At 39.6% G+C, this 24,441-nt stretch overlaps 2 protein-coding genes across 5 annotated transcripts in view; one reads left to right on the top strand and one right to left on the bottom strand.

Annotated features, from left to right (window-relative positions):
- MCMBP (minichromosome maintenance complex binding protein) overlaps positions 1–5,467 on the top strand; it is a 67,593-nt gene extending 62,126 nt beyond the window's left edge. For 2 of the 3 annotated variants that reach the window (XM_027112781.1, XM_027112780.1), the window contains exons 15-16: positions 3,073–3,161; positions 3,556–5,467. In XM_027112781.1, the coding sequence (XP_026968582.1) occupies positions 3,073–3,161; positions 3,556–3,682 (216 nt within the window). In that variant the 3' untranslated portion in view covers positions 3,683–5,467. The remainder of the gene's footprint in view (positions 1–3,072; positions 3,162–3,555) is intronic. The other variant, XM_027112783.1, reaches the window with a different exon arrangement.
- Positions 5,468–6,158: 691 nt separating this feature from the next.
- The window catches only part of INPP5F (inositol polyphosphate-5-phosphatase F), a 90,533-nt gene continuing 72,250 nt past the window's right edge, over positions 6,159–24,441 (bottom strand). For both annotated transcript variants that reach the window (XM_027112777.1, XM_027112778.1), the window contains exons 14-20: positions 21,044–21,161; positions 18,488–18,686; positions 12,540–12,611; positions 11,467–11,540; positions 10,926–11,054; positions 10,245–10,332; positions 6,159–8,454 (exon numbers count right to left, since the gene is read on the bottom strand). In XM_027112777.1, coding sequence (XP_026968578.1) covers positions 7,299–8,454; positions 10,245–10,332; positions 10,926–11,054; positions 11,467–11,540; positions 12,540–12,611; positions 18,488–18,686; positions 21,044–21,161 — 1,836 coding nt within the window. In that variant the 3' untranslated portion in view covers positions 6,159–7,298. The remainder of the gene's footprint in view (positions 8,455–10,244; positions 10,333–10,925; positions 11,055–11,466; positions 11,541–12,539; positions 12,612–18,487; positions 18,687–21,043; positions 21,162–24,441) is intronic.

Here is a 24,441-nt window from a genome sequence, read left to right as displayed (position 1 = left end):
AGGTGTGTGGGTTTGTCTCTGGGCTTTCTATCCTGTTCCATTGATCTATGTTTCTATTTTTGTGCCAGTACTGTATTGTCTTGATTACTGTAGCTTTGTAGTATAGTCTGAAGTCAGGGAGTCTGATTCCTCCAGCTCTGTTTTTTTTCCCTCAAGACTGCTTTGGCTATTCGGGGTCTTTTGTGTCTCCATGCAACTTTTAAGATTTTTTTCTCTAGTTCTGTAAAAAATGTCATTGGTAATTTCATAGGGATTGCACTGAATCTGTAGATGGCTTTGGGTACTATAGTCATCTTCACAACATTGATTCTTCCAATCCAAGAACATGGTATATCTCTCCATCTGTTGGTAGCATCTTTAATTTCTTTCAGCAGCGTTTTGTAGTTTTCTGCATACAGGTCTTTTGTCTCTGTAGGTAGGTTTATTCCTAGGTATTTTATTCTTTTTGTTGCAGTGGTAAATGGGAGTGTTTCCTTAATTTCTTTTTCAGATTTTTCATCATTAGTGTATAGGAATGCAAGAGATTTCTGTGCATTAATTTTGTGTCCTGCAACTTTACTAAATTCATTGATTAGCTCTAGTAGTTTCCTGCTGGCATCTTTAAGATTCTCTATGTATAGTATCATGTCATCTGCAAACAGTGACACTTTTACTTCTTCTTTATCAATTTGTATTTCTTTTATTTCTTTTTCTTCTCTGATTGCCGTGGCTAGGACTTCCAAAACTATGTTGAATGATAGTGGTGAGAGTGGACATCCTTGTCTTGTTTCTGATCTTAGAGGAAATGCTTTCCGTTTTTCACCATTGAGAATGATGTTTGCTGTGGGTTTGTCATATATGGCCTTTATTACATTGAGGTAGGGTCCCTCTATGCCCACTATATTGAGGTAGGGTCCCTCTATGCCCTATAATGCGAATGTTTTTGCATTTAATGTTGTCCCAGAAGTCTCTTAGGCTGTCTTCATTTCTTTTCATTCTTTTTTCTTTATTCTGTTCCGCAGCAGTGATTTCCGCCATTCTGTCTTCCAGGTCACTTATCCGTTCTTCTGCCTCAGTTATTCTGCTATTGATTCCTTCTAGTGTGTTTTTCATTTCAGTTATCGTATTGTTCATCTCTGCTTGTTTGTTAACTCTTCTAGGTCTTTGTTAAACACTTCTTGCATCTTCTCGATCTTTCCTCCATTTTTTTTTGAGGTCCTCGATCATCTTTACTGTCATTATTCTGAATTCTTTTTCTGCAGCATTGCCTGTCTCCGCTTCATTTAGTTGTTTTTCTGGGGTTTTATCTTTTTCCTTCATCTGGTACGTAGCCCTCTGCCTTTTCATCTTGTCCATTTTTTCTGTGAATGTGGTTTTTGTTCCACAGGCTGCAGGATTGTAGTTCTTCTTGCTGCTTCTGTCTGCCCTCTGGTGGATGAGGCTGTCGAAGAGGCTTGTGCAAGTTTCCTTATGGGAGGGACTGGTGGTGGGTAGAGCTGGCTGTTGCTCTGGTGGGCAGAGCTCAGTAAAAGTTTAATCTGCTTGTCTGTTGATGGGTGGGGCTGGGTTCCCTCCCTGTTGGTTGTTTGGCCTGAAGCGACCCAGCACTGGAGCCTACCTGGGCTCTTTGGTGGCGCTAATGGCAGACTCTGGGAGGGCTCACACCAAGGAGTACTTCGCAGAACTTCTGCTGCCAGTGTCCTTGTCCTCACGGTGAGCCACAACCACCCCCCGCCTCTGCACAGGACCCTCCAACACTAGCAGGTAGGTCTGGTTCAGTCTCCCCTGGGGTCACTGCTCCTTACCCCTGGGTCCTGATGCACACACTACTTTGTGTGTTCCCCCCCAGAGTGGAGTCTGTTTCTCCCAGTCCTGTCGAAGTCCTGCAATCAAACCCCTCTAGACTTCAAAGTCTGCTTCTCTGGGAATTCCTCCTCCCATTCCCGAACTCCCAGGTTGGGAAGCCTGACATGGGCCTCAGAACCTTCACTCCAGTGGGTGGACTTCTGTGGTATAATTGTTCTCCAGTTTGTGAGTCACCCACCCAGTGGTTATGGGATTTGATTTTATTGTGATTGCACCCCTCCTGCCGTCTCACTGTGGCTTCTCCTTTGTCTTTGGATGTGGGGTATCTTTTTTGGTGAGTGCCAGTGTCTTCCTGTCGATGATTGTTCAGCAGTTAGTTGTGATTCAGGTGTTCTCGCAAGAGGGAGTGAGCACATGTCCATCTACTCCGCCGTCTGAACCAATCTCTCTCATTCCCTAGATTTTCTTTTTAATGGTTTTGGTTAGCCTGCTGTTTGCCCCAGCTGTTACCCAATGTCTGGGATGGCTAAGATGATCAGTAGTTGCTTCTGATTGCTTTTGATAAACTCTCTGGGGGAATAGGCTACTCACAGTGGGCAAGTGCCAAGTCAGGTTAAATAAAGACAGGCTTGCAAATGGATTCTTCCTGGGAACTACCAGACAGTCAAATAATAACAGTTCTCTGGGAATGGTGCTTTGACAGCTCCAGCCCCACAGCCCTCTCCAGTGGTTGCCAGGCTGGCTGTTTTCAGGGCTGCTTGGAGGTGGGTAGAGGAATAGGGCAAATTTAAATGCCTCAAAGCTCACTGTTCTTCCTATCTTTCTTGAAAAAATGCTCCCCGAATTGTTTCAAGCATCTGGTTAATGTGTAGAGTTTTGAAGAAGCTGATTTTGATCATTTTTGCCTGTGTTCTTGTTCCCTTTAATGGTGGTGAGGATCTTCAGAGGTCCTTACTTGGCAATTTTTGCTGACGTCTCTCTTCCCTGTGTTTAAAGGCATCATGTTTGCTATGCACGTTGCTGTTTTATCTGTTTGCCTGGTGTTCTCAAATGAATCTTGAGTTTTGTTACTTTGTTTAGAGTACTTTCCTCAGTGGTATAACTTATGTGTAAAGTTTGGTTTTCAGTCCTTTTACCCATATTATTACCTCATTTGTCTAAGATGCAGGGTGACTTCCTCATTTTCACATCAGGCAAGGCACCATGTTACCTTCCTTTTCCCTACAAAATGCAAATGTCGTTTCCTCATAAGGAATAATTTTAAAGTTCATTTACTGTTTGATAAAGGCAGTTGAAGATGATTTTGTGGAGATGCGCAAGAACGATCCTCAGAGCATCACTGCCGATGATCTCCACCAGTTGCTCATTGTAGCTCGGTGAGTGTACATGTCCACGATTGCCTTTTCATTGAGCTGTAGATAAATCTGCTTACTTAGGGTAACTGAGGCAGACTTAGAAAAATGGAAATGAACTTCTTCCTTCTAAAAATCCCTTGTGGAATGACTCATTGAGAGGGAATCAGTGGCCAGGGATCACCTCAGTGGACCAGGCATGCTCCCTGTTCTCCACACTTCAAAGAGGGAATCACCCTCCAGATATGACGAAGTGTTCCTTTGTAGAAGTCTAACTTGGTTGTTGAGCTCTGTAGTTACCAGATGGTCTTGTCTCCCACAACAGTATTAAAAAAAACTTACAAACCAGTAGGTCTTAAAAAAAAAATAGTCATTATTCTAGGTCTAGACTTAAATTTGTTTCTGTATTTCAAACCAGGTTTCTGTCTCTCAGTGCTGGTCAGACAACACTGTCAAGAGAACGATGGCTAAGAGCAAAGCAGCTAGAGTCTTTAAGAAGAACCAGGCTTCAACAGCAGAAATGTGTGAATGGAAATGAACTTTGAAGGTACTGACATCTATGAAAGAGTAATGGGCGAATTGTAGCCACATTATTGTAAAATTCAAATATCATTTATACCACACTGTTTTGTAGATAATTTGTATCAAAAGAAAAAACCAATGTCTTTTCCTGAAATCACACCTGGTAACATCTAAAGTTTATATAATATTCAGTAAGGGCTTTTTCCTTACTGATTTTACGGAGCTTTTGAAGTTTGTTTTATAATTATATAAATTAGTAATGTACAAAATTGTATTTGATATTAAAAGTTTAATATTGATAATGTTGCTGATTATACCATTTCCTTAGTTTCCGTAGCTTCAGCTAAGTCATAGGCCAGACTCTGTTGAAATGCTAACATCAACATCATTTGAAGAAAATGGTTGCAATTCCAAAGTCAGAGGAATTGTTCACTTCAGATTTTTATGTCTTTCCAATGAACAGTGGGTGTGAATGTGTACAGTGGTCCAAGTTTGGGGAATGGAGCATACTTGCCATAATTCACATGATCATGTGAAATTCTATAATATTATCTCCCAGACATCTGACCACAGCTTTTTTCCATTTAACAGTTGTTAACAACATGCAAAACAAGTCTTTAAATGGCAGTGGTTCCCAGACGTTTTGGGTTTCATGGACCAGTAATACTTCTAAAAATTGTCGGGATTGACAGAGTTGCCAATTTATTTTGCCAAGTAATCTGAAAGAAGTCACTGTATTATCACTCTTTTTTCCTTCATAAAAGGACAATCTCAGAACAAGAGATAGTCCTTTAAATGGAATAAATGTAGCTTTTTGAAAAAACACTACATTGTCCTTATTTTTCTCATTTCACTCCAGTGCATTTGGGAACCACTGTTTTATGGACTCGCTTAAGGGAATGCTGTCTGCCCTGTGAAGTTGTTTTGCCCAAATAGGAAGAGGACAAAATTTATTTAACTTTTTAAAAAATGCCTTCTTTAGAAAAAAATGGTTTTTAATTCTTTTCCTTAATAAATGTCATTTAGTTGCTGTGATTACATTGGATTTTGCACTTTTTATATAAATTTATCAATTAGTTCCAGATGTATTAGATGAACTAATATTATCTGCTAGTCCAGGAATGCCCTGATAAAACTGTATGTAGGTAGGTTTTCCCCAGACAAATTACAGTTTTAATACAAATTTTCAAAGGAATAAAAATATTATCCATAGCTAGAAAGCGAATTGATACAGTATAGTAGTATAAGTGGCATCAAGAATCTTTGAAAAGGTTAGAACACTACTTTGAAGCTATCACTGGTTATATATGAAGATTAGTTTCTCTTAGTAACTTACTTAGTCGGAAACATTAGAAATCAGTTAAATGATTACTTAAATTCTGCACCCCCCTGGCCCCCAAGGCCTAAAGTGACATTGCTAACCAAGAAAACAGGGTCAGCCTTGAAAATGGAGGAGTTTATTATGCCTCATGAACTGAAGTGAAAATTACTAGTTGTTTAACTTTTCCTAAACTCAAATCTATTTTTATAAACTAATGTAAATAATCTGTTTATATTTAGAATTCTAACTGGTTTTCATTTTTATAACTGGTAGACTAGACCTTCCTTAAACTTTTAGAAATAAAACAAAGGCTCAACTGGATTTGTGGGAATAAAATTCAGCAGAGTAGATGAGTTACTGTGTGTTTATTGTGCCAGTGTGAATTGTAATTTACCAAAGAGAAGTACATAATTTGCTTGGTCTTACAGAGAAGTTCCCCTGAAAGGAAAACCCTTTCAAATAAATAAAACTTCCTAAATTACTAGTACTTTGGGCTGTTTTTCATGAATTATGAGACTCACCCCATGTGATCTTCTGTGTGGAAAACCATTACCAGATGTAAACTTCAGTATGAGAGGTGGTGCAGCACGGCGTCCTCCCTCTGAAGTCCCATTCAGGTAAGAGATTAGTACTCTGGGCTTCAGAAATCCTTTTCTCCTTGGACAGTGAAGTTTGTTGTTCTAATGCAATGTTAATCCTATTTGAAGCACCGGGAAACTGAACAGACATCTATATATTATCACCTTGATGGAGATTAAATTTTAGTTTTAATTTTAGTTTTAAAATTAATTTTAATTAACTTGATTTTAATTCCTTAATTTTAGTTTTCAAAAATCTCTTTGGAACTAATTTCTTTGGAGCTTAAAAACACATACTTTTATCACCTGACCTTGACTTTATTTTCTTTCATGTTGTAGGACATCTAATAGTTTCAAGAAAAGGTGGTAAGAGAAAAAAGCATTCAGTTTCGATGTTTGGTTTTTAAAATTTGATGGTTTGTGATCCATTTCATCATTTTTAAAGTCATGAAAACACTTCAAAAGAGTAAAGTATTAGGAAAGGCTGGGACCAAGTGTTCAGTTATGGCAAACTTACCTTGTTTCCAAATTCTTTAGTCTGACATAAAATATCAAACCTTTATCTTCAAAATATTATTCAAGGAATTCTCATAGACATTGTCACTTTAAATTATGATGATATTTTATTTTAAATAGTCACGACATCTGACACTTCAAAAAAGATACCACTAATAAATAACAAAAGTGGAAATATCAAAGTTACAACAGACATAATGTTTAGCTGAGAATCATTTCAACAGAGTAAGGCTCTAAAGATATCAGACAAACCAGTACTTGTTTGGAATAAGGTGTGCAACTTTCTTACTGTATAGGCTTACAGACAAGGCCCCGGTTCCATGTGCTCAAGGTTACAGTCATAAAACCTAAAGTTTTAGCACAGCTGTGCTTCAGATTAAACTTTCAGTATTGTGCTCGACTACACAGGATGTCATGGACTGCCCCCTGCAAAAAATTACAACTTGAAAGACTTCTTTCAAACATTACCAGTATCCAATATGTATACGTTCTTAACATTTCTGAAAAGAGAGCAAAATTAATAGGTGCTGGTGTTCACATCTGACAGCTCAGGTTTTATGACTGACAAGTCTTAATGCTCCTAGACTTTGGGGCGTACAAGGTAGCAGTATTTTAAATTTAAGTAGAATGTGGGGAAAATTAACATCAAATGGGCATTCATTTCTTGACTGTAACGCCATTAGCCCTCAATTAACTCTTTATAGGGAATGGTTAAGCCATTAAAAACTTAAACCAACAGTTTTTATATTAAAATGCTTTGCCATACTAGTAACACTTTGAAGTCACTAAAAACTAAGTATTTACCTTGTAGAGGAAACACACAGAAATGAACTGACAAACAGAAAAACAAGTTACGAAAAATGCTAATCACCTAAATGGATCCATGTCCACCCTTTGTGTCTACTTCATACATTCTCCCCACCCACCCAACTCCAAAAAATGTTCAGGTTATTACATCCCAAAGTAATCTATTCCTGAATTACTTTTAAAGAGACAAACTGCTCTGTAGTGTATAAGCTACTTAGGTCTACATTCTAGGATGATGCGCTTCCACTGTCCTAGCTCTCAAATTTGGAAATCTGCTCAGGTTCAGTCTCCTTTTAAAACCTTTCCAAAATAAACATAATTAGAATTTGTGATCCCTAGATTCAAAGACAGTACAGGTTATATGACACCTTTTTTTTTGGATTAAATAAAAGCCACAGGATTCTGTGTGGCTAAAAACTAAATCTGAATTATTCGTGTCTGGCATTGAGTAAACATATTTTTAAGTTCATTCTGCTGGACTTCATTAACTCCTTCAGGTTCTGCAGGGCTCTTCTGAACCTTTGCCACTGCAAAGCTTATCCCCTGGGTTAATCCAGCTTGGGTAATAGTAGCAACCTGGACCATGGAACTTCGAATCTTTGCAAAGGGAGAGACTGCTCTGCTGCTACAGCTCTCTGAAGGAGAAGGAGTTACGTGAAGCCCTCTCTCGAGTTCAAGTGTGCCAGATTCGGAGCCGGGGGTCTTTTGAGATACAACCGAATGCACTGGTTCAACTGACAAAAGCTGTGGGCCTGCTGCAGAAAAAGACACATCTAACTGAGATGGTCGAGAAGGTATCTGTTCCGCTGATTCAAATTGAGTGTCTTCGTTAGAAACTTGATTGGTCACGTGATTTCCTTCCTCACTAGCCTGCTGAGAAACAGACCTGGTTTCTGACAGCTGGCTCATTTTGTTTTGTGCATCGTGAACAAATCTGTGGCAATAAATATCCACGGGCTTGGCAAAGCCAGTCAATGTGTGTATGTTGTCAGCAGAAGGACTTTTCTTCTGAGAAGACTCACAGCCTTTTCCAGGCCCACTTTCATGAGCAAGAGTAACCTCTGAAGGAACATGAACGCTAATATCAGTGCTGCTCATAGACTGGGATCGACTGCCTAATTGAGGTACTGAAGCAATAATACCACAACTAGGAAGAACATAGTCTACTGGCCCTACATTCTCTAAAGAGTTAGCTAGCTGCCTGTCTTCATCAGACTTAGAATTTGTAAGGAATTCATCAGAGTGGTATGAGTCATTATCTGAAGACATTTCCCCATCTGACTCTGCCTGGGCTTTACTATCCACCACACTAGTGTTTTCCATGGTTTCAAGACTACTATCTGATTTCCAAAGATTTACTTTTAAGTTTGGTTTTAGAAAGTTAACTTTCATTTCAGGTTTTGTAAAGTTTCCTAGCTTTCGTAGATTGCCAATATTTACATTGGATTTGGTCTGTTTCACTTTTTGGTTTAGAGATGAAAATTTGCTCATTAAAAATTTTTTTCCCTGGGCCAAAGAGCCTTGATTTTGAGATCTGATGCCAATGATGTCTTCATGAGGTTTGCTGCTCTTCCTACAAATTAGAAAAGAAAAAAGTTAATTTCCCCATGGAGGCCAATTATTAATGTAAGTGAAAACTCTTATTTAAAATGGCCCCAATTTCTTAAAAACAGTACACTGCTAAATGATAAACCCAGATAACCCCTTGGACTTGATGCAAGAACATTAATATCCAATACAAATATGTGAGCTATAGACAATTTTATATACAAAATATCATTTCAACATATAATCAGTATTAAAAGATGATTAATCAGATATTTTAATCTTTCTTAGTAAGTCTTTGGAACAGCCAATGCACAGTATTTTATATTTTACAACAGGGCAGCAGAAGCCTTTGTAAGTGACATTGACGAGTCACCCCCAGGCACCGAATGGAATGGGTGGCCCGGCTGTGTGACTTTAACCCCAAGTTCAGCCATCAGGCCACAGACATCTCCCACATGTGCTGTCATCTTTCTCAAGCAGGCCACCTGGTGCACCGAAGAACCACCCTGTGGAAACACTACATCTGCAATATTTTAATCCTACTTAATGAAGCGCTTCACAGTAATTAGATGAATTATGTTGAGTTCTTGGGCATTCGGGGAGGAGAGGGAGGTAATGGAGGAGGGGAGGGAAGCCTCCTAACAGTAGCCTCAACCTCTGCTTTTGCATTATTCTGAGAATAAATGTTTCCAGAAAAACCCCACACCCAAAATTTAGACTAGTCCCATTTCAAAGGCTCCACAGCCATATGTGGTGACTGACTACAAATGGGGGCAGCACAGATCCACCACATCAGCAATCTAAACCACCAGCAAAGGCAACACTAACTATAGACAGGTGTCTACAGCATCTTAACTAAGGTGTCTACACATTCCAATTCTGCTGAATTCAGGCAGAGCGGGGAGGGGAAAGAACGCCGTTTCCTTATGTTTCCTGTGGGCTACCTGGATTTATTTTAGAAGACTTGGGACATTTAACATAACTGCACTTAGTGTTTTCTTCTCTGGCATCCCTCATGGCTGCTATAAAGAAAAAAGTCAGTGCTATTTACCACACGTCTTAGTACACTGGTTCCACACTTGGTCATGCAAGATCACTGGTCATGAGAATATTTCATAAAAATTATGATGTTAAAGAGCTACTTTATAGTAGCTCTTTATAGATTCTATAAAATTTAAATAATCTCATTCAATTAAAAAAAAAGGAACCACTGAAATAATTATTTCTAACAGAAGACAGTTTTCCTCTAGATGACCAAATGACTCTTTTCTAGTGGAATGTGGACTTTAAAACCTGCTCATTAGATGGAAAACCCACAGATTTTAAATGTAAAATAATCTGTTTACAGGCATTCTTTTCCAAAATTCAAAAACCTAGTGTTTAAAACATACTGGCTGGTTATTTTCTCTAAAAAGTTATTTAAATTTGAATGTTCCCTCTTTTAAGAGTATATTTAAGCGTTTCAAAATGCATCACTTGTGGCCATAATTTATTTTACTTATTATTATTATTTTGGCCACGCCGAGCGGCATCCAGGATCTTAGTTCCCTGACCAGGGATCAAACCAGTGGCCCCTTGCAGTGGAGGCATGGAGTCTTTCTTAACCACTGGATCGCCAGGGAAGTCCCATGGCCATAATTTAAACAAAATTATTACTTTCTGATCCACGAACGTAATTATTACTTTCTGATCCCTCTAAATACCGACACAGTATCATAATGTGATTTCTCTCCCTTTTGCAAATACTTTAAAAGAAGTAAAACTTTAATCTTCTCTGAAGAATAAAGACATTACTATCCAAAGCAGTATACTTACCTCTCAAGCTTTTTCTCTATTATAGGCACATCTAATCCCATGGCTTGCTTGGTGATCTGCAGCATCTCTGCAATGCACTGAAGGGTATCTGAAACCCAAATATAGTTGCTTGCCAGTTTCTCCAAAAACATATTTAAAAATTAGCAGTTCTCAGAACTCCAAATGAAATTTGTAGTCTTGTAATTAGATACAAGTTTATTTGTTATAATTTACAGAAAAATGCTATTTGTTCATCACTCCCCTCACTAATTCAAAATGTTGTAAAATTTCAACAGAAGACTAAAGAACAAAATAACCAAATCAATTGGAATTAAAAGTTTATTCTGAAACCCTCATCGGTCCAAACACTGCTAGATGCTGAGACAACAGCCGTGAACAAGACAGGTGTTGTTTCTGACTACTATCCATGAGAGGCGTGTGTGGTAGGAAAAGCCATGACACCCATAAGGCCAAACACACTGAGAATTCCCATAATAGATTCCCTTGCCCCAGACTACATCATCAGTTCAAATAATGTCCCTGCATTGCTGGGAACAAAGCTGCTATTTCAAGATCTCAAATCACAAAGCTGTTTGCCTGGATCATTCAGTTGGTACTGGGGATGTACAGTCCCCAAGTCCACTTGGGCTTATAAAAGCAGAGAAAAAGTTATCACTGAATACTTTCATCTCTCTCCATTACCTTTTCCATCCTCTTCTGGATTGCGCATTACAGCTCTCAAGGTGTGGAAATAGCCACTTGCTTCTTTATATCTGTAGTGCAGTCGCATGCAGGAGAACTTTGCCTTACCAAAAAGAGTGGGTTCAGGACCTAAAGACCCAAATGAATACATGTAAATCTTTCACATAACATTCATTTTCTTCTGTATCTTCAAAAGACTGACATTCATCAGTTATTTAGCATTTTTCTTCATAATCTAAATGAGAGCACATGCTTATGATTTGGTTTCATGAGATTATAAATAAAAATTCTTCAGTCTCAAATATTTAAACTGTCTCGATCCCAGGGTTAATCTTCGCAAGGCAAGTAATGAAAGAAATATAGTTATTATTAGACTATATCCATCACTAATCTCTCAAAATCAGAAGGGAATCCTAAGAAATGTACTAGACTATCCCCTTCTGATTCTAATAAGATGTTATACCATGTGCTTAAATAATGACCCATTCTTAGAAGAAACAATATTTGCTTTCTATGACTTGGTTAGTATGTTAAAATTTACCTATTTCAATTTTTTCCAGATCTTCTAGACTTAGTCGTTGATACTGGTTTACTTTGTCAACTTCATCATCATAACTAGACAAAGGGAAAGAGAGTAAGAAGAGGATTAAAATCAAAAGCATATTTGGCTTGTCAGCTGAGGTATAACAGCAACTACTATGCAGTTAAAATCTTCCACAGCACAATACATTCTGGGGTAAATTAGTTTCTATTTTGACACTAATATTTTTATATATATATATATATATACATACACACACACACACACACACACATAAATATATAGTTCAACAGCTAAAGGAAAATCAGTTTATACATCTTACACTAAAAGAAAACAAACCTAAAACTTAACCTAAAAGGAGAGAAAAACACATACATATACTGAAGCTATGTATTCCTGATACAGCAGATAAATCTGATATCCAAAATCAAGAATGAGAAATCCATATGATCAGTGCCAATAGGCACCTGGGCCAATGACAGTTCACACAAGGCCCAAAAGAAAGTAAATATATATGTATTTGAAAAAAATAAACCTCAATTCTGGTAAGGCTATGAGGAAGTACTTGTATTTCTGCTAGTGGCATTGTTAACTGGTAGTCTTTCCGGAGATCAATCTTGCAATAACGCACAAAAGTCATATAATTCATCATACCCTTATAATCAGAGAAGTGCATGTGCACACACACACAATTACCTGCACATAGACAGCTGTATCATTCATAATAGCAAAAAAGATGGGAGTATTTTAATGCCTAACAATGGGGAAACATTTAACTAAGGTATAGTAATAAACAATGCTATATGGTCATTCACAATAAAAATATGTGGAATACATCAAAACTTGAGATCTATAGGAACTAATACTAAAAGAACACTTATATAAACACACTGATTATAAAGCACTTTCAAACTGAAGTCAGAGTGATGTAACAATTATGTAAGGTAAAGGGGTTCAGTGAAATTTCTTAAAATACATAAAACTAGATTCTTTTTTGTGTTACAAATTCTAAAAAGGAAATTTACTCGCATTAAAAAAGAAAAGTAAAAGCTTTAAATCAATAAGCAACTTACTAGGCCACGTAGTAGGCAGAGTTAGAAAGCAGTAACAGCACATCCACATCTCTGTGAGTAGCATCAATGAGGCTAAACAAACATGACACAGGGAATTAAATATTTTTGTTTTCATTTACCTTTTTTTTCTACAGCAGATCCACTTATGATAAAAGATTGAAGGGGCTGGGGTGGGGGAAAAAATCAAGTAATCAACGAGTCCTACTTCTTCAGTTAAATACATACAATCTGTCCATCTGGAAATTTTAAAAATCCGAAAAACCAAGAACCCAGCTTAGGAAGGTGGGGTAGGTGAAGGAAAGGACTGGAGCTGAGAAGAGGTCCCTTCTCAGAGAGGTAGCCGAGGAGAGAGTGCTCAGGGGAAATGGGGGCGGGGGACTGGATGATGGTAGAGGGGATCAGGGTTGGAAAGAAAGGAAAATGTGAGGCTGAGAAAAGAGATTGTCTAGATCATCTCACATGACCTAACCTTCAAAATGACACTGCACATTTAGGGTATTTTTACACTCATGTAGAATGCATCCTTTGAAAGAACTTTACATAAATGTAGTGTTTATGTGCAAAAATGGAACCCAGCCCAAACTACTTTGCATTTTTCTTACTACAGATTTACTCAGCTTTTAAGGAATGAGTAAACATTTCTTTATTCTAAGTCCATTTTGCCATACTTTATTTCCACTCTAAAATCAAGTATCAGAATAAGGGATTAACCATTAAACCAAATACTAATTTTTTTAAAAAGGTCAACACATAAAATCTACACATAGTCAACAGATAACACGGGCAGAATCCGAACTCAAACTGTCATCTATTAAAACAGCATTTCCAATCAAAAGGTGAAATTAATCCACGCCTCTTATACTGTTTCTCAAAATTGCACTGTTGGAGTGGATATTTCTACCTTAGAATTTCATAGCTATTTGCAAAGACTTACCAAATGCTACTGAAAAACAAATGGAAAACAGGAGGGAGAAAAAATCACTTGTAGATGGAGTTTAAGTCACGTACATAACCTGCGTAAGAATGAGGTCACTCTTCAACAGGTACTGCAGAGAACTTTACCAAGATCTTCCAGTGCAGCATTTTACCTCGGCAGCACGTTGCTGCATCGTTAACTCTAACAGTCTTAATCTAAAATAACAAACTGACCTCAATTTTCACCAAAAATATGCCCCCAAAATACAACTGATTAGGTCAGAAGCCAGAACCCAATGAATACACAGACTGATCCAAAATATGAGCAATAACCAACCAACGGTAAAGAAAAAACCACAAATCCTATGATTCTGGCAGAGGCTCACTGAGAACACAAACTAATGACGTAAAACGTAATTTAGTTGTGCGCATTGGTACTTACGTGCACTCTTAAAATTGTCGCTTGAGCCAAGCCATAAAAATTACGTCACGACACGTACTGTAATATGAAATAAATTCTAACTCTACTATATCTTAGTTTCTATTTTGACACTAATATTTACATCGGTCAAACATGATCTCCGTCAAAAGCATCCTGTCCGGACGAAAAGCACTTGGCACATGACAGTCGAGAAAAATGTCAGCCCCCCCCCCCCGCATTTTTATCGATGTATAAGATGCAGTAAATACTTAATTTCCCTCCCCGCCACCCTCCGCCCCACTTAAACAGAAAAAAACCCAGAAAACAGAAAACACACACTTTTTTTTTTTTAAACACGGACAAGAAAAACAAGAAACCCCGTTTCAGGGCTCCCCGCCCCCGCGCCTGCAGCTGGGAAGCGGCGCTGCACTACTCGCTTTTCTCTTCCCACCAGTCAGGCATCCCCTCCTTCCACACGAAGAACACGACCACCGCCAGCACCACATGCAGCCCCACCACCGCGACAATGGTCGCGTAAAAGCCACTGTCATCAGGCGACATTAACAGGAGGCTTTGGAAAAGCAGTAATTTACAGGAAAAATACAACCCCACGGGAACTTTAACCATAAGTCCTGCAAAAAGGAGAACAATTTTGAAAGTCATCGCCAGGCTGCCGCCTTCGGGCTTGGGCTCGGCGGCGTTGCCGGCGGCACTGCCCGTGGCGTTCGCCTGCCGCTGGGCGGTCGGAGGAGGCCGGTGGGAGCGCGGCATCCCGTCAGTCCGTCCGTCCGTCCGTCCGTCCACGAGTCGAAGCTCAGTCAGAGCCGCTGGCAGCAGAACTACCACCTGCAGCGACTGCGCTGACTGCGGCAACTGCAGCGCGGCCGTGCCGTGGTCACGCCCAGAACCTCAGCCCGCTTCCGCTGCCCGCCTCCGCCGCGGCGCGCGCCTAGTGCGCAGGCGCGGCTGGTCCGGTACCGCCCTCGCCGCGAGCAGGGAGGGTTCCCGGGCCGGCGGAGAGGGGTACCGAGGTGGCCGCGGGCTCTGGTCCCCCAGCCCGGCTCCCGTGAGAGCGCACGCACGCCTTTGCGAAGGGCCATCTTTGCTGGTTGGAGGGCTGCTAGCGGGCGGGCTGCAGCGCACCTCACTAGTCCACTAACGCGGGTACAAGTGGTCATGTGCTCTCGGTGTAAGAAAAAGTGAGTCCGAGTGGGACAAAATAAAGAGTTGGCTTTGTGCTGATGCTGAAGGGCACCTGGACGGTACCGCCGATTTCCCGTCACATTAAAGATTCCTCCCCCGGCCGCAGCGCGCCAGCCGGCGCTTACCGGCTGTCATTCAAGTCAGCTTTCCTTGCAGCCGCTGCGGCCGCTTGGAACGGAAAGGACACAGAACGGCCCGAGAGGTCTGATCTGTATGCGCCAGGGGCTGTCCGCGGGGAACAAACTGAGCTGTGCTCAGTGTTTAACAGAAAAAGGCTCGGGGCCGGGGGTGGGCACCGGGTAAGCACGAAGGAGGGCACAAACCAAACAAACGGCACAAAGCTGTGCTGGACAGTTCCTGCTGGGGTGCTGCGAGGTAAAGAAAAAGGGAACGGCAGCCATTCTTGCTGAGCTGCGTGGGACGGAGCATTTGTAACTTTTTCTACCAGGTATTTAAACAGGGCGGTGATTGCAGTGAAGTGAGTGAGGCACTGGTCCCTGGCGCAAAATTTAAGGGGATGCCAAAAAACTCAGCCATCAAGGTAAGTTTTTAGTGCAATATTTTTAAAAAATCAAAATTAATGCAAACATGATAAAACATCAACATTTCAAATAAAGATAGGATCTGACCCTGCAACCTGTACAGCCCTGTCTCACTTGCCTCACCCTAATCTCAGCCCTGGTTCCTGTAAAACTTTATTTACAAAAACATGTAGCCCAATTCAACAAGAAGACACACAACCCAATTTTTTAAATGAGCAAAGGATTTGAACAGACATTTTTCTAAGGAAGACAAACAAATGCCCGCCAAGCACAAGAAAAAAAAATGCTCAACATCATGTGTCACTAGGGAAATACAAATCAAAACCACAATGTGATACTCCTTTACACCCCCTAGGATGACCACGATAAAAAACCATGGAAAACAAGTATTGGTGAGGACATGGAAAAACTGGAACCCTCCTACATCACTGGTTGGAATGTAAAATGGTGCAGCCACTGTGGAAAATAGTTTGGTGGTTTCTCAGAAGTTACGCATTGAATTATATGTGGCCTGGCACTTTCCCCTCCTAGGTATACACCCAAAAGAAAAACAGGTGCGCAAACAAAAACTTGTACGTGAGTGTTCACAGCATCACTATTTACAACAGAATAGCCAGAAGGTGGAAACATAAATGCCCAAAGGAAGAGTGAATAAACAAAATGCGGTCTATCCATACAATGAAATACTATTCAGCCATAAAAAGGAATGAAGTTCTGATACATGCCACAACGCCCGTGAGCCATGAAAATATTATGCTAAGTGAATGAAGCCAGTCACAAAGGCTACATGTTACATGATTACATTTATATAAAGTGTCCAGAATACACGAGTCCAGAGAGATAGAAGTATCAATAGATTAGTGGTTGCTTAGGGAGTGAGGGTGGGGGATAGAGTATGCGGATTCTCTTTGTGGTGATAAAAATGTTCTAAAACTGACCAAAGTGATGGTTGCACAACTCTGTGAATATTCTAAAAGCCACTGAATTGTACGCTTTAAATGGGCAAATTGTATGCTATATGAATAACATCTTGATAAAGGTGTTTTTAAAAACCACACACACAGCCTGAGGCAGACAGGTGCTGACTGCTGAAGCCTCCAAGCTCAAGGGGCTGAACTCACCGCTGGCTGTCTGGGGACCTAAGCCCCCAACGCCATTCCCAGAGCTACCTCTTGCTGTCCTCCACCAGGGGCTGCCTGTTCTGGGTCCACATCCCTGGCTCAGTAGACGGACTGTACAAAGGCTCTATAGCAAACTCAGAGAGCCAAAGAGCAGGTTTCCAAACATCTCTCTTCAAGAGAAAGGGAAAACTATCCACCATCTGGAAAATCTTTACGCCTTGCAAATGAAGATAAATACCAGTAGCAAATTTAAAGAAATCTTAGCAGTGTTAGAAAGGATGATAACCACAAAGTATCTCTAATAAGAAGGACAGTTCTTGGGACTTCCCTGGTGGTGCAGTGGTTAAGAATCCGCCTGCCAATGCAGGGCACACGGGTTCGAGCCCTGGTCCGGGAAGATCCCACATGCCCCAAAGCAACTAAGTCCGTGCGCTGCAACTGCTGAGCCTGCGCTCTAGAGCCCGTGAGGCACAACTACTGAAGCCCGCGTGCCTAGAGCCCACGCTCTACAACAAGAGAAGCCACCCAATGAGAAGCCTGCACACCGCAATGAAGAGTAGCCCCCACTCACTAGAACTAGAGAAAAGCCTGCACGCAGCAACGAAGACCCAACGCAGCCAAAAATAAAAATAAATTAAAAAAAAAAAAAACTTGATCTAAGGAAAATGATATTGACAATCATGACACCTTCAAAAAAGTGAAGTACAAAGTTAAAACTCAAGCAAAATGCAGATGTGATACCTGCAGTTATTTCTGAATGGGAATTAAAAGTACTACCTTTTGGGAGTTTTTGTTTGTTTCATGCTGCATTATGTTGGACTGCTATTTTAAAAACAACAACTAACGTACATGAATAAAAATTTTTTACCAAATGGCTTATAAGAGCACAGAAATTTTCTGCTAAGTTGTGTGTGAGGAAAACCTCATCTTTTAAGAGTCCAAAAATTGCATCCATACATATAATACTAACTATCAAAGTGAAATAATCCATGGAATTAAAGTCATGGAAGGTTTCCCTATGAACCTACAGTCAATGTTGCCTTTCGCTCATTTTAATATATGTATACTACCTTGCATCCTATTGTTCTTTCAAGCTTATTTTATGCCCCTTTTATTAAAAACATATGAAATGTAAAATAAAATCTAAATAAAGCCTTTTATTCTCAGAGCTTGGTCTAGAATTTTCTGAAGTGTTTCTGATTCATAATATTGAAAATTATAATTTTAGATTTTAGCCTGAAAGCAAGCATTCAGTCTGGTGGATAAATTTGGATCCTGCCATTCAGTTGGTATTTTAAAGAACCACTTGAAACTGGATGCTTTTTGTTTAAAAAAGAACGTTAAGTATTAGTTGCCCTATTTATTTTATGAAAGACCAGGACCACTTTACAACCCAAAGTAACTAGCATCATTAAACCTGTTGGTACACTCAGTTTTGTGCATTAATACAATAAACCTAGATTCTGGGGCATGGAGTGGGGTTGGGGGCAGGGGAGAACTCAAGAAACAAGCTTTGAACTGTAGTTTCACAATTTGGGTTTTTAAAAAATCAAATATTGCTAGTGCCCCCTTAATTTTACGGCCAAGGTGAGTATCTTAGCTTGCCTTAGTACCAGCCGTGTATTTGAGAACTGCTATGAACTACGCATCCATGACCACAGCTCTATGGACAATTGCTAGCAATAATTAGGACAACTTAACAACATCAGAAAGCACGTTAGTTACCAGGACACCACTCCAACTCACCTGGGGTCACAGTCAATGAGGGCCCAGCCCCCATGGAACTTTTCATTATCAGGCAGCAGTAACTTCATGTAACTTTGTAAGAGTTGACTAATTAGTTCCTGGTGGCTTCTTTGATTTTCCTTATGCAAAGCTTCATGCTCTTTCTCCTTGGTAAATATGGAATAAAGATCTTCTGTCACTGGAATGCCTTGCATCAAATCTAGAGTAGAAAGTGTTAATATCTATCATCTTCTTAGTTTACTAATGCATCTTTAAAAAGCAAAAGAGAATACAAGACCTAAAATAATAAGACTCATTAAAAAACACAGGCATAAATCTTTTTAAAAAATTTTTTTTGTGGTACGCGGGCCTCTCACTGTTGTGGCCTCTCCCGTTGCGGAGCACAGGCTCCGGATGCGCAGGCTCAGCGGCCATGGCTCACGGGCCCAGCCGCTCCGCGGCATGTGGGATCTTCCCGGACCGGGGCACGAACCCATGTCCCCTGCATCAGCAGGCGGACTCTCAACCACTGCACCACCAGGGAAGCCCAGGCATAAATCTTTGTGACCCTGGACTAGGGATGGTTTTTTTAGATATGAAACTAAAATCACAAGCCACAAAAGAAAAAACATAGTCAAACTGGACACCATCAAAATTAAAAACTTTTGTGTCTCAAAGGACAATGTCATGAAAATTAAAAGGCAACCCACAGAATAGGAGCAAATATTTAAAAATCATCTATCTGATCAGGGACCTGTATCCAAGAATATATAAAGAATTCCAACAACTCAATAATAAAAAGACAAATAAGCCAATTTTAAAATGGGCAAAGGAACTGAACAGACAAGCTAACTTCGTCCTGGTACAGCACGCAGCTCAAGGCTTAACAAAATCATTGTAATCCCATTCCCTGTGCTTGTTTGGGACTGTAAGCCTGGAGGAGGCTTCTGGGAGAGATCTGCCAACCACTGACCCTTTCAGGGAAGCAGTAAGCCCAGACTGCTACTGGCCCCTCTCTCTTAAACTTGAAAAGATCCAGCTTCAGGGTTAGGATGAAGCTGATGCGACTGATCGTCAAAATGAGAGAGGAACAGAACATGCCTCCTCAATGACATAACTGAGGCGCTAGATCAACCAAGAGAAAGAAAGGTATCTTAGTTTTCCTTGAATAAACTGCTAAAATCCAATTTTCCTATCAGCATGCACCCTATGTGTGGCAAACGGACCAAACTTAATTACACCAGACTTCTCAAATTCCTAAATTGCCTATGCATAGGCCCTACTATTTCATTTATAATAAATAATCAGGTTAAAAAATAGGATTTAACAAATATTCTTAGAGACCATATGACAAGCTGTTACATTTGATTCTAATCCAGAATACTCTACATTTACTTTAATCCTAAAAGGTAATACTTTCATGAAAATTAAAGTTAAAATATGCCAAGGCATGAATTCCACTGGGCAATCTACCCTCCATTTCTTTTCTTAAATAGTGATAGGAATTGGTTAGGATAATCTCTAAATCTGATACCCTAATACCCTGTTAAATCATGCTTATAAGAAAGGATGCTATATTTGTCCATAGCAAGAACACATGGTAAACATTATACGAAGAAAGAAAATCATCTCGTTTTTCTCTCTCAGCCTTGAGTAATGGAAAAACAAATAGAATATGGAGTTTTTAGTCGATGAGGTTTTAGGGCACCTTATTCCATACTCCAGGAGCCTCAACCCTGCCTTCTGTTACATGAATAACAAATTGACAAATACGTATGGAAATGAGCGGTTTCTTTTGCTGCTCCAGCCTAAAAAAATTGTCAATTCTAATCTTGTAGGGACTTCCTTGGTGGTCCAGTGGTTAAGAATCCGCCTTCCAGGGACTTCCCTGGTGGCACAGTGGATAAGACTACACATTTCCAATGCAGAGGGACCAGGTTCGATCCCTGGTCAGGGAACTAGATCCCATGTGCATGCCACAACTAAGAGTTCGCATTCCACAACTAAGGAGCCTGCATGCTGCAACTGAGGAGCCAGCGAGCCGCAACTAAGGAGCCCACCTGCTGCAACTAAGGAGCCTGCAAGCCACAACTAAGGATCCCACCTGCCACAACTAAGACCCAGTGCAACCAAAACAAACAAATAAATATTAAAAAAAAAAAAAAAAGAATCCGCCTCCCAATGCAGGGGATGTGGGTTCAATCACTGGTGGGGGAACTAAGATCCCACATGCCATGGGGCAACTAAGCCTGCACGCTGCAACTACTTAGCCCGCACACTGCAACTAGAGAGAAGCCTGCGTGCCGCAACTAGAGAAGCCCGTGCACCGCGACGAAAGATCCTGCATGCCGCAACGAAGGTCCCACATACTGCAACTAAGACCCAATGCAGCCAAATAAATATTTTTAAAAAATTCTAATCTCGTAAAAATTTGATTTATTGGGTAAGATGTTCAACACAGAGACACAAATATATTATACAACATATGAACTATGTTAATGAAGTTGGTTACTGTAAAACGTTAGTCACAGAAAGAAGAACAAATTTGAGAGAGAGAAAGGCATTTATGTTCCTTACCTATAACGGCTTGCCTATAAGCATCCTTAAATCGATTCAGGTAATACCTATTTGCTGAGTTAACACCATCTTTCATAACTCCTGCTAACTTCCTTTCTCCTGTCCTTGTAAAGTCACCCTGTCAAGGAAAAAGTCACTTTAACAATTTATTCAAGCACAAAAATGTTCCTGAAGTCAATGTGGGCTTTTGATTCAAGACTGGAAATCTACAGGGTTTTATAATTTCCAAATAATGTAATTAAAATATCTACTAGTATTTGACTCGGATCCAAGCATGTCAAACAATTAAACATGCTATTGGTGGCATAAAGTCTCCACAGTTAGATTGTGCCTGAAGGTAAAGCCATTCTTGGCAATCTGTAGAATATCTAGAATTTACAGGTCAAAACTTATAATAAACAAAACAAAAAGATTTTCAAACCTCCAACTGGTATGATATTCAAAACACACAAATTTCTGATGTGGGAAAATGTAGACAGTTCCCTAGAGCTTATTATAATGGAATTTAACCTGCATATGTGGTTGTGTGTATATATATAGAGAGCAGAGGTTTCCATACCTTGCTGCACATTACAATCCCTGTAGAATGATCCAATGAAGATTTAATTGTTTTGTTTCTCTTGGTTTTCACAACAAAGGTGTCAGAGCAAGTCCCTAGAGAGGTAGTGACTTAAACTTAAGGCAAGGAAAGCATAGTCTCTTTCTCCCGCATCCCAACCCCACTATTTCTATCCAAGGCAATCTTGGAAACAAGTCTGGTCCTAAAATTGACAACTTAGGAAGAACACGTTGCCAATTAGGTCATTCGCAGGAAGTATTAATTTAGCAACATGAATCTATTATAGAAGAGAGAGACATGAATGCTGCATCCAAAGAATTTTAATATCAAAGGAAAAAAAGTGTTCCTCTTTTTTTTCCAGCTTTGTGTAATTGACAAGTAGCACTGTATAAGTTTAAGGTGTACAATGTGATGATTTGATATATGCGTGTGTATAGTACTGTTAACTATAGTCACCATACTGTACGTTAGATCCCCAGAACTTATAACTGAAAGTTTGTACTCTTTGACCAATATCTCCCCATTTTCCCCATCCTCTGGTAAGCACCAATCTACTCAATGTTTCTATGAGTTTGACTTTTTAAAATTCCACGTGTAAGTGAGATCATGCAATATTTGTCTTTCTCTGTTTGCCTTATTTCACTTAAGATAATGTCCTCAAGGTTCATCCATGTTGCTGCAAATATCAGGATTTTCTTCTTTTTTATGGCTGAATATTCCATTATATATATACACACACATTTTGTATACACACACACACATTTTCTTTAGCCATGCATCCACCGTCAGATACTTAGGTTGTTTCCAGGTCTTGACTATTACGAATAGTGCTACAATGAACACAGGAGTACAGGTATTTCTGTGACATACTGATTTCATTTTCTTTGGATATATACTCATAAAATAAGATTGCTGGATCATATGGTAACTCCATTTTTAATTTTTTGAGGAAGTCCTTACCATTTTCCATAGTGGCTATGCCAATTTACATTCACACCAACAATGTACAAGGGTTACCTTTTCTCCCAACACTTGTTATCTCTTGTCTTTTAGATAACACCCATTCCAACAGGTGGGAGGTGATAGCTCACTGTGGTTTTGATTTGCATTTCCCTGATGATTACTGATGTTGAGCAGGTTTTTATGTACCTGTTGGCCATTTGTATATCCTCTTTGTAAAAATGGCTGTTCAGATCCTTTGCCTGTTGTAAAATCAGATTATTTCTTTTTTGCTATTGAGTTGCACTACTTGGTTACATATTTTGGGTATTAACCCTTTCTCAGACATATGGTTTGCAAATATTTTCTCCCATTCCATGGGTTGTCTTTTCATTTTGTTGATTATTTATTTTACTATGCAAAAGCTTTTTTTTTTTGATGTAATCCCACTTGTTTATTTTTACTTTTCTTCTTGTGCTTTTGGTGTCATGTCCAAAAAATCATTGCTAAGATCAATGTCATGGAACTTTCCCTATGTTTTCTTGTAGGAGTAAACTAAAGTTTCAGGTTTTACAGTCTTTAATCCATTTCAAGTTAATTTTTGTGAATGGTGTAAGATAGGGGGTCCAGTTTAATTATTTTTCATGTGAATATCCAGTTTCCCAACAGCATTAGTGAAGAGACTATCATCTCCCCATTGAGTATCCTTGGCTCCCTTGTCAAATTATTAGTTGACTGACAGCGTGAGTTTATTTCTGGGCTCTCGGTTCTATTCCATTAGTCTATGTGCCTGTTTTTATGCCAGTACTGTTTTGATTACTACAGCTTTGTAATATAGTTTGAAATCAGGAAGTGGGATATCTCCAGTTTTGTTCTTTCTCAGGATTGCTTTGGCTATTAGGGGTCTCTTGTGGTTCCACATGAATTTTAGGATTATTTTTCTATTTTTGTAGAAAATGCCAATGGAATTTTGATAGAGATTATATTGAATCTGGAGATGGCTTTGGGTAATTTTTTTTTGGTATGCGGGCCTCTCACTGTTGTGGCCTCTCCTGTTGCGGAGCACAGGCTCCGGATGAGCAGGCTCAGTGGCCATGGCTCATGGGCCCAGCCGCTCCGCGGCATGTGGGATCTTCCCGGACCAGGGCACGAACCTGTGTCCCCTGCATTGGCAGGCCGACTCTCAACCACTGCGCCACCAGGGAAGCCCTGGGTAATATTTTAATGTTAATTTTTCCAAGCCATGAACCTAGGCTATCTTCCATTTATTTGTGCCTTCTTCAATTTCTTTCATCAACATCTTACAGTTTTTAGTGTACAGATCTTTCACCTTCTTGGTTAAGTTTATTCCTTACTATTTTATTGTTCTTGATGCTACTGTAAATGGGATTATTTTATTTCTTTTTTAGATAATCTCAATTAGCGTATAGAAACGACAGATTTTGGTAGGTTGATTTTGTATCCTGCAACTTTACTGAATTTGTTTATTAGTTCTAACAGTTTTCTGGTGGAGTCTTTAGGATTTTCTATATAACGTTGACCCTTTAACAATGTGGAGGTTAATCTTTGTATAACTTATAGCCGGCTTTCTGTATCCACATTTCCTCCACATCCAGGGATTCAACCAACCACAGACTGTGTAGTATTGTAGTATTTACAACTGAAAAATATCCACATATAAAGTGGACCCATGTAATTCAAACCCATGTTGTTCAAAGTCAACTGCATAAGAACACACCACCTGCAAATCAAGACAATGTTACTTCTTCCCTTCCAATTTGGATGCTTTTTATTTCTTTCTCTTGCCTGATTGCTCTGGCTAGGACTTCCAGCACTATGATGAATAGGAGTGGTGAAAGTGAGCAACTTTGTCTTGTTCCTGATCTGAGAGGAAAGCTTT

The sequence above is a fragment of the Aethalodelphis obliquidens genome, unplaced genomic scaffold, assembly GCF_003676395.1.
Source record: "Aethalodelphis obliquidens isolate GAN/ISIS:26980383/991018 unplaced genomic scaffold, ASM367639v1 scaffold11, whole genome shotgun sequence".
Lineage (NCBI taxonomy): Eukaryota > Metazoa > Chordata > Mammalia > Artiodactyla > Delphinidae > Aethalodelphis > Aethalodelphis obliquidens.
Note: the sequence above shows the minus strand (reverse complement) of the source record. Positions and strands in the feature narration are given on the sequence as shown.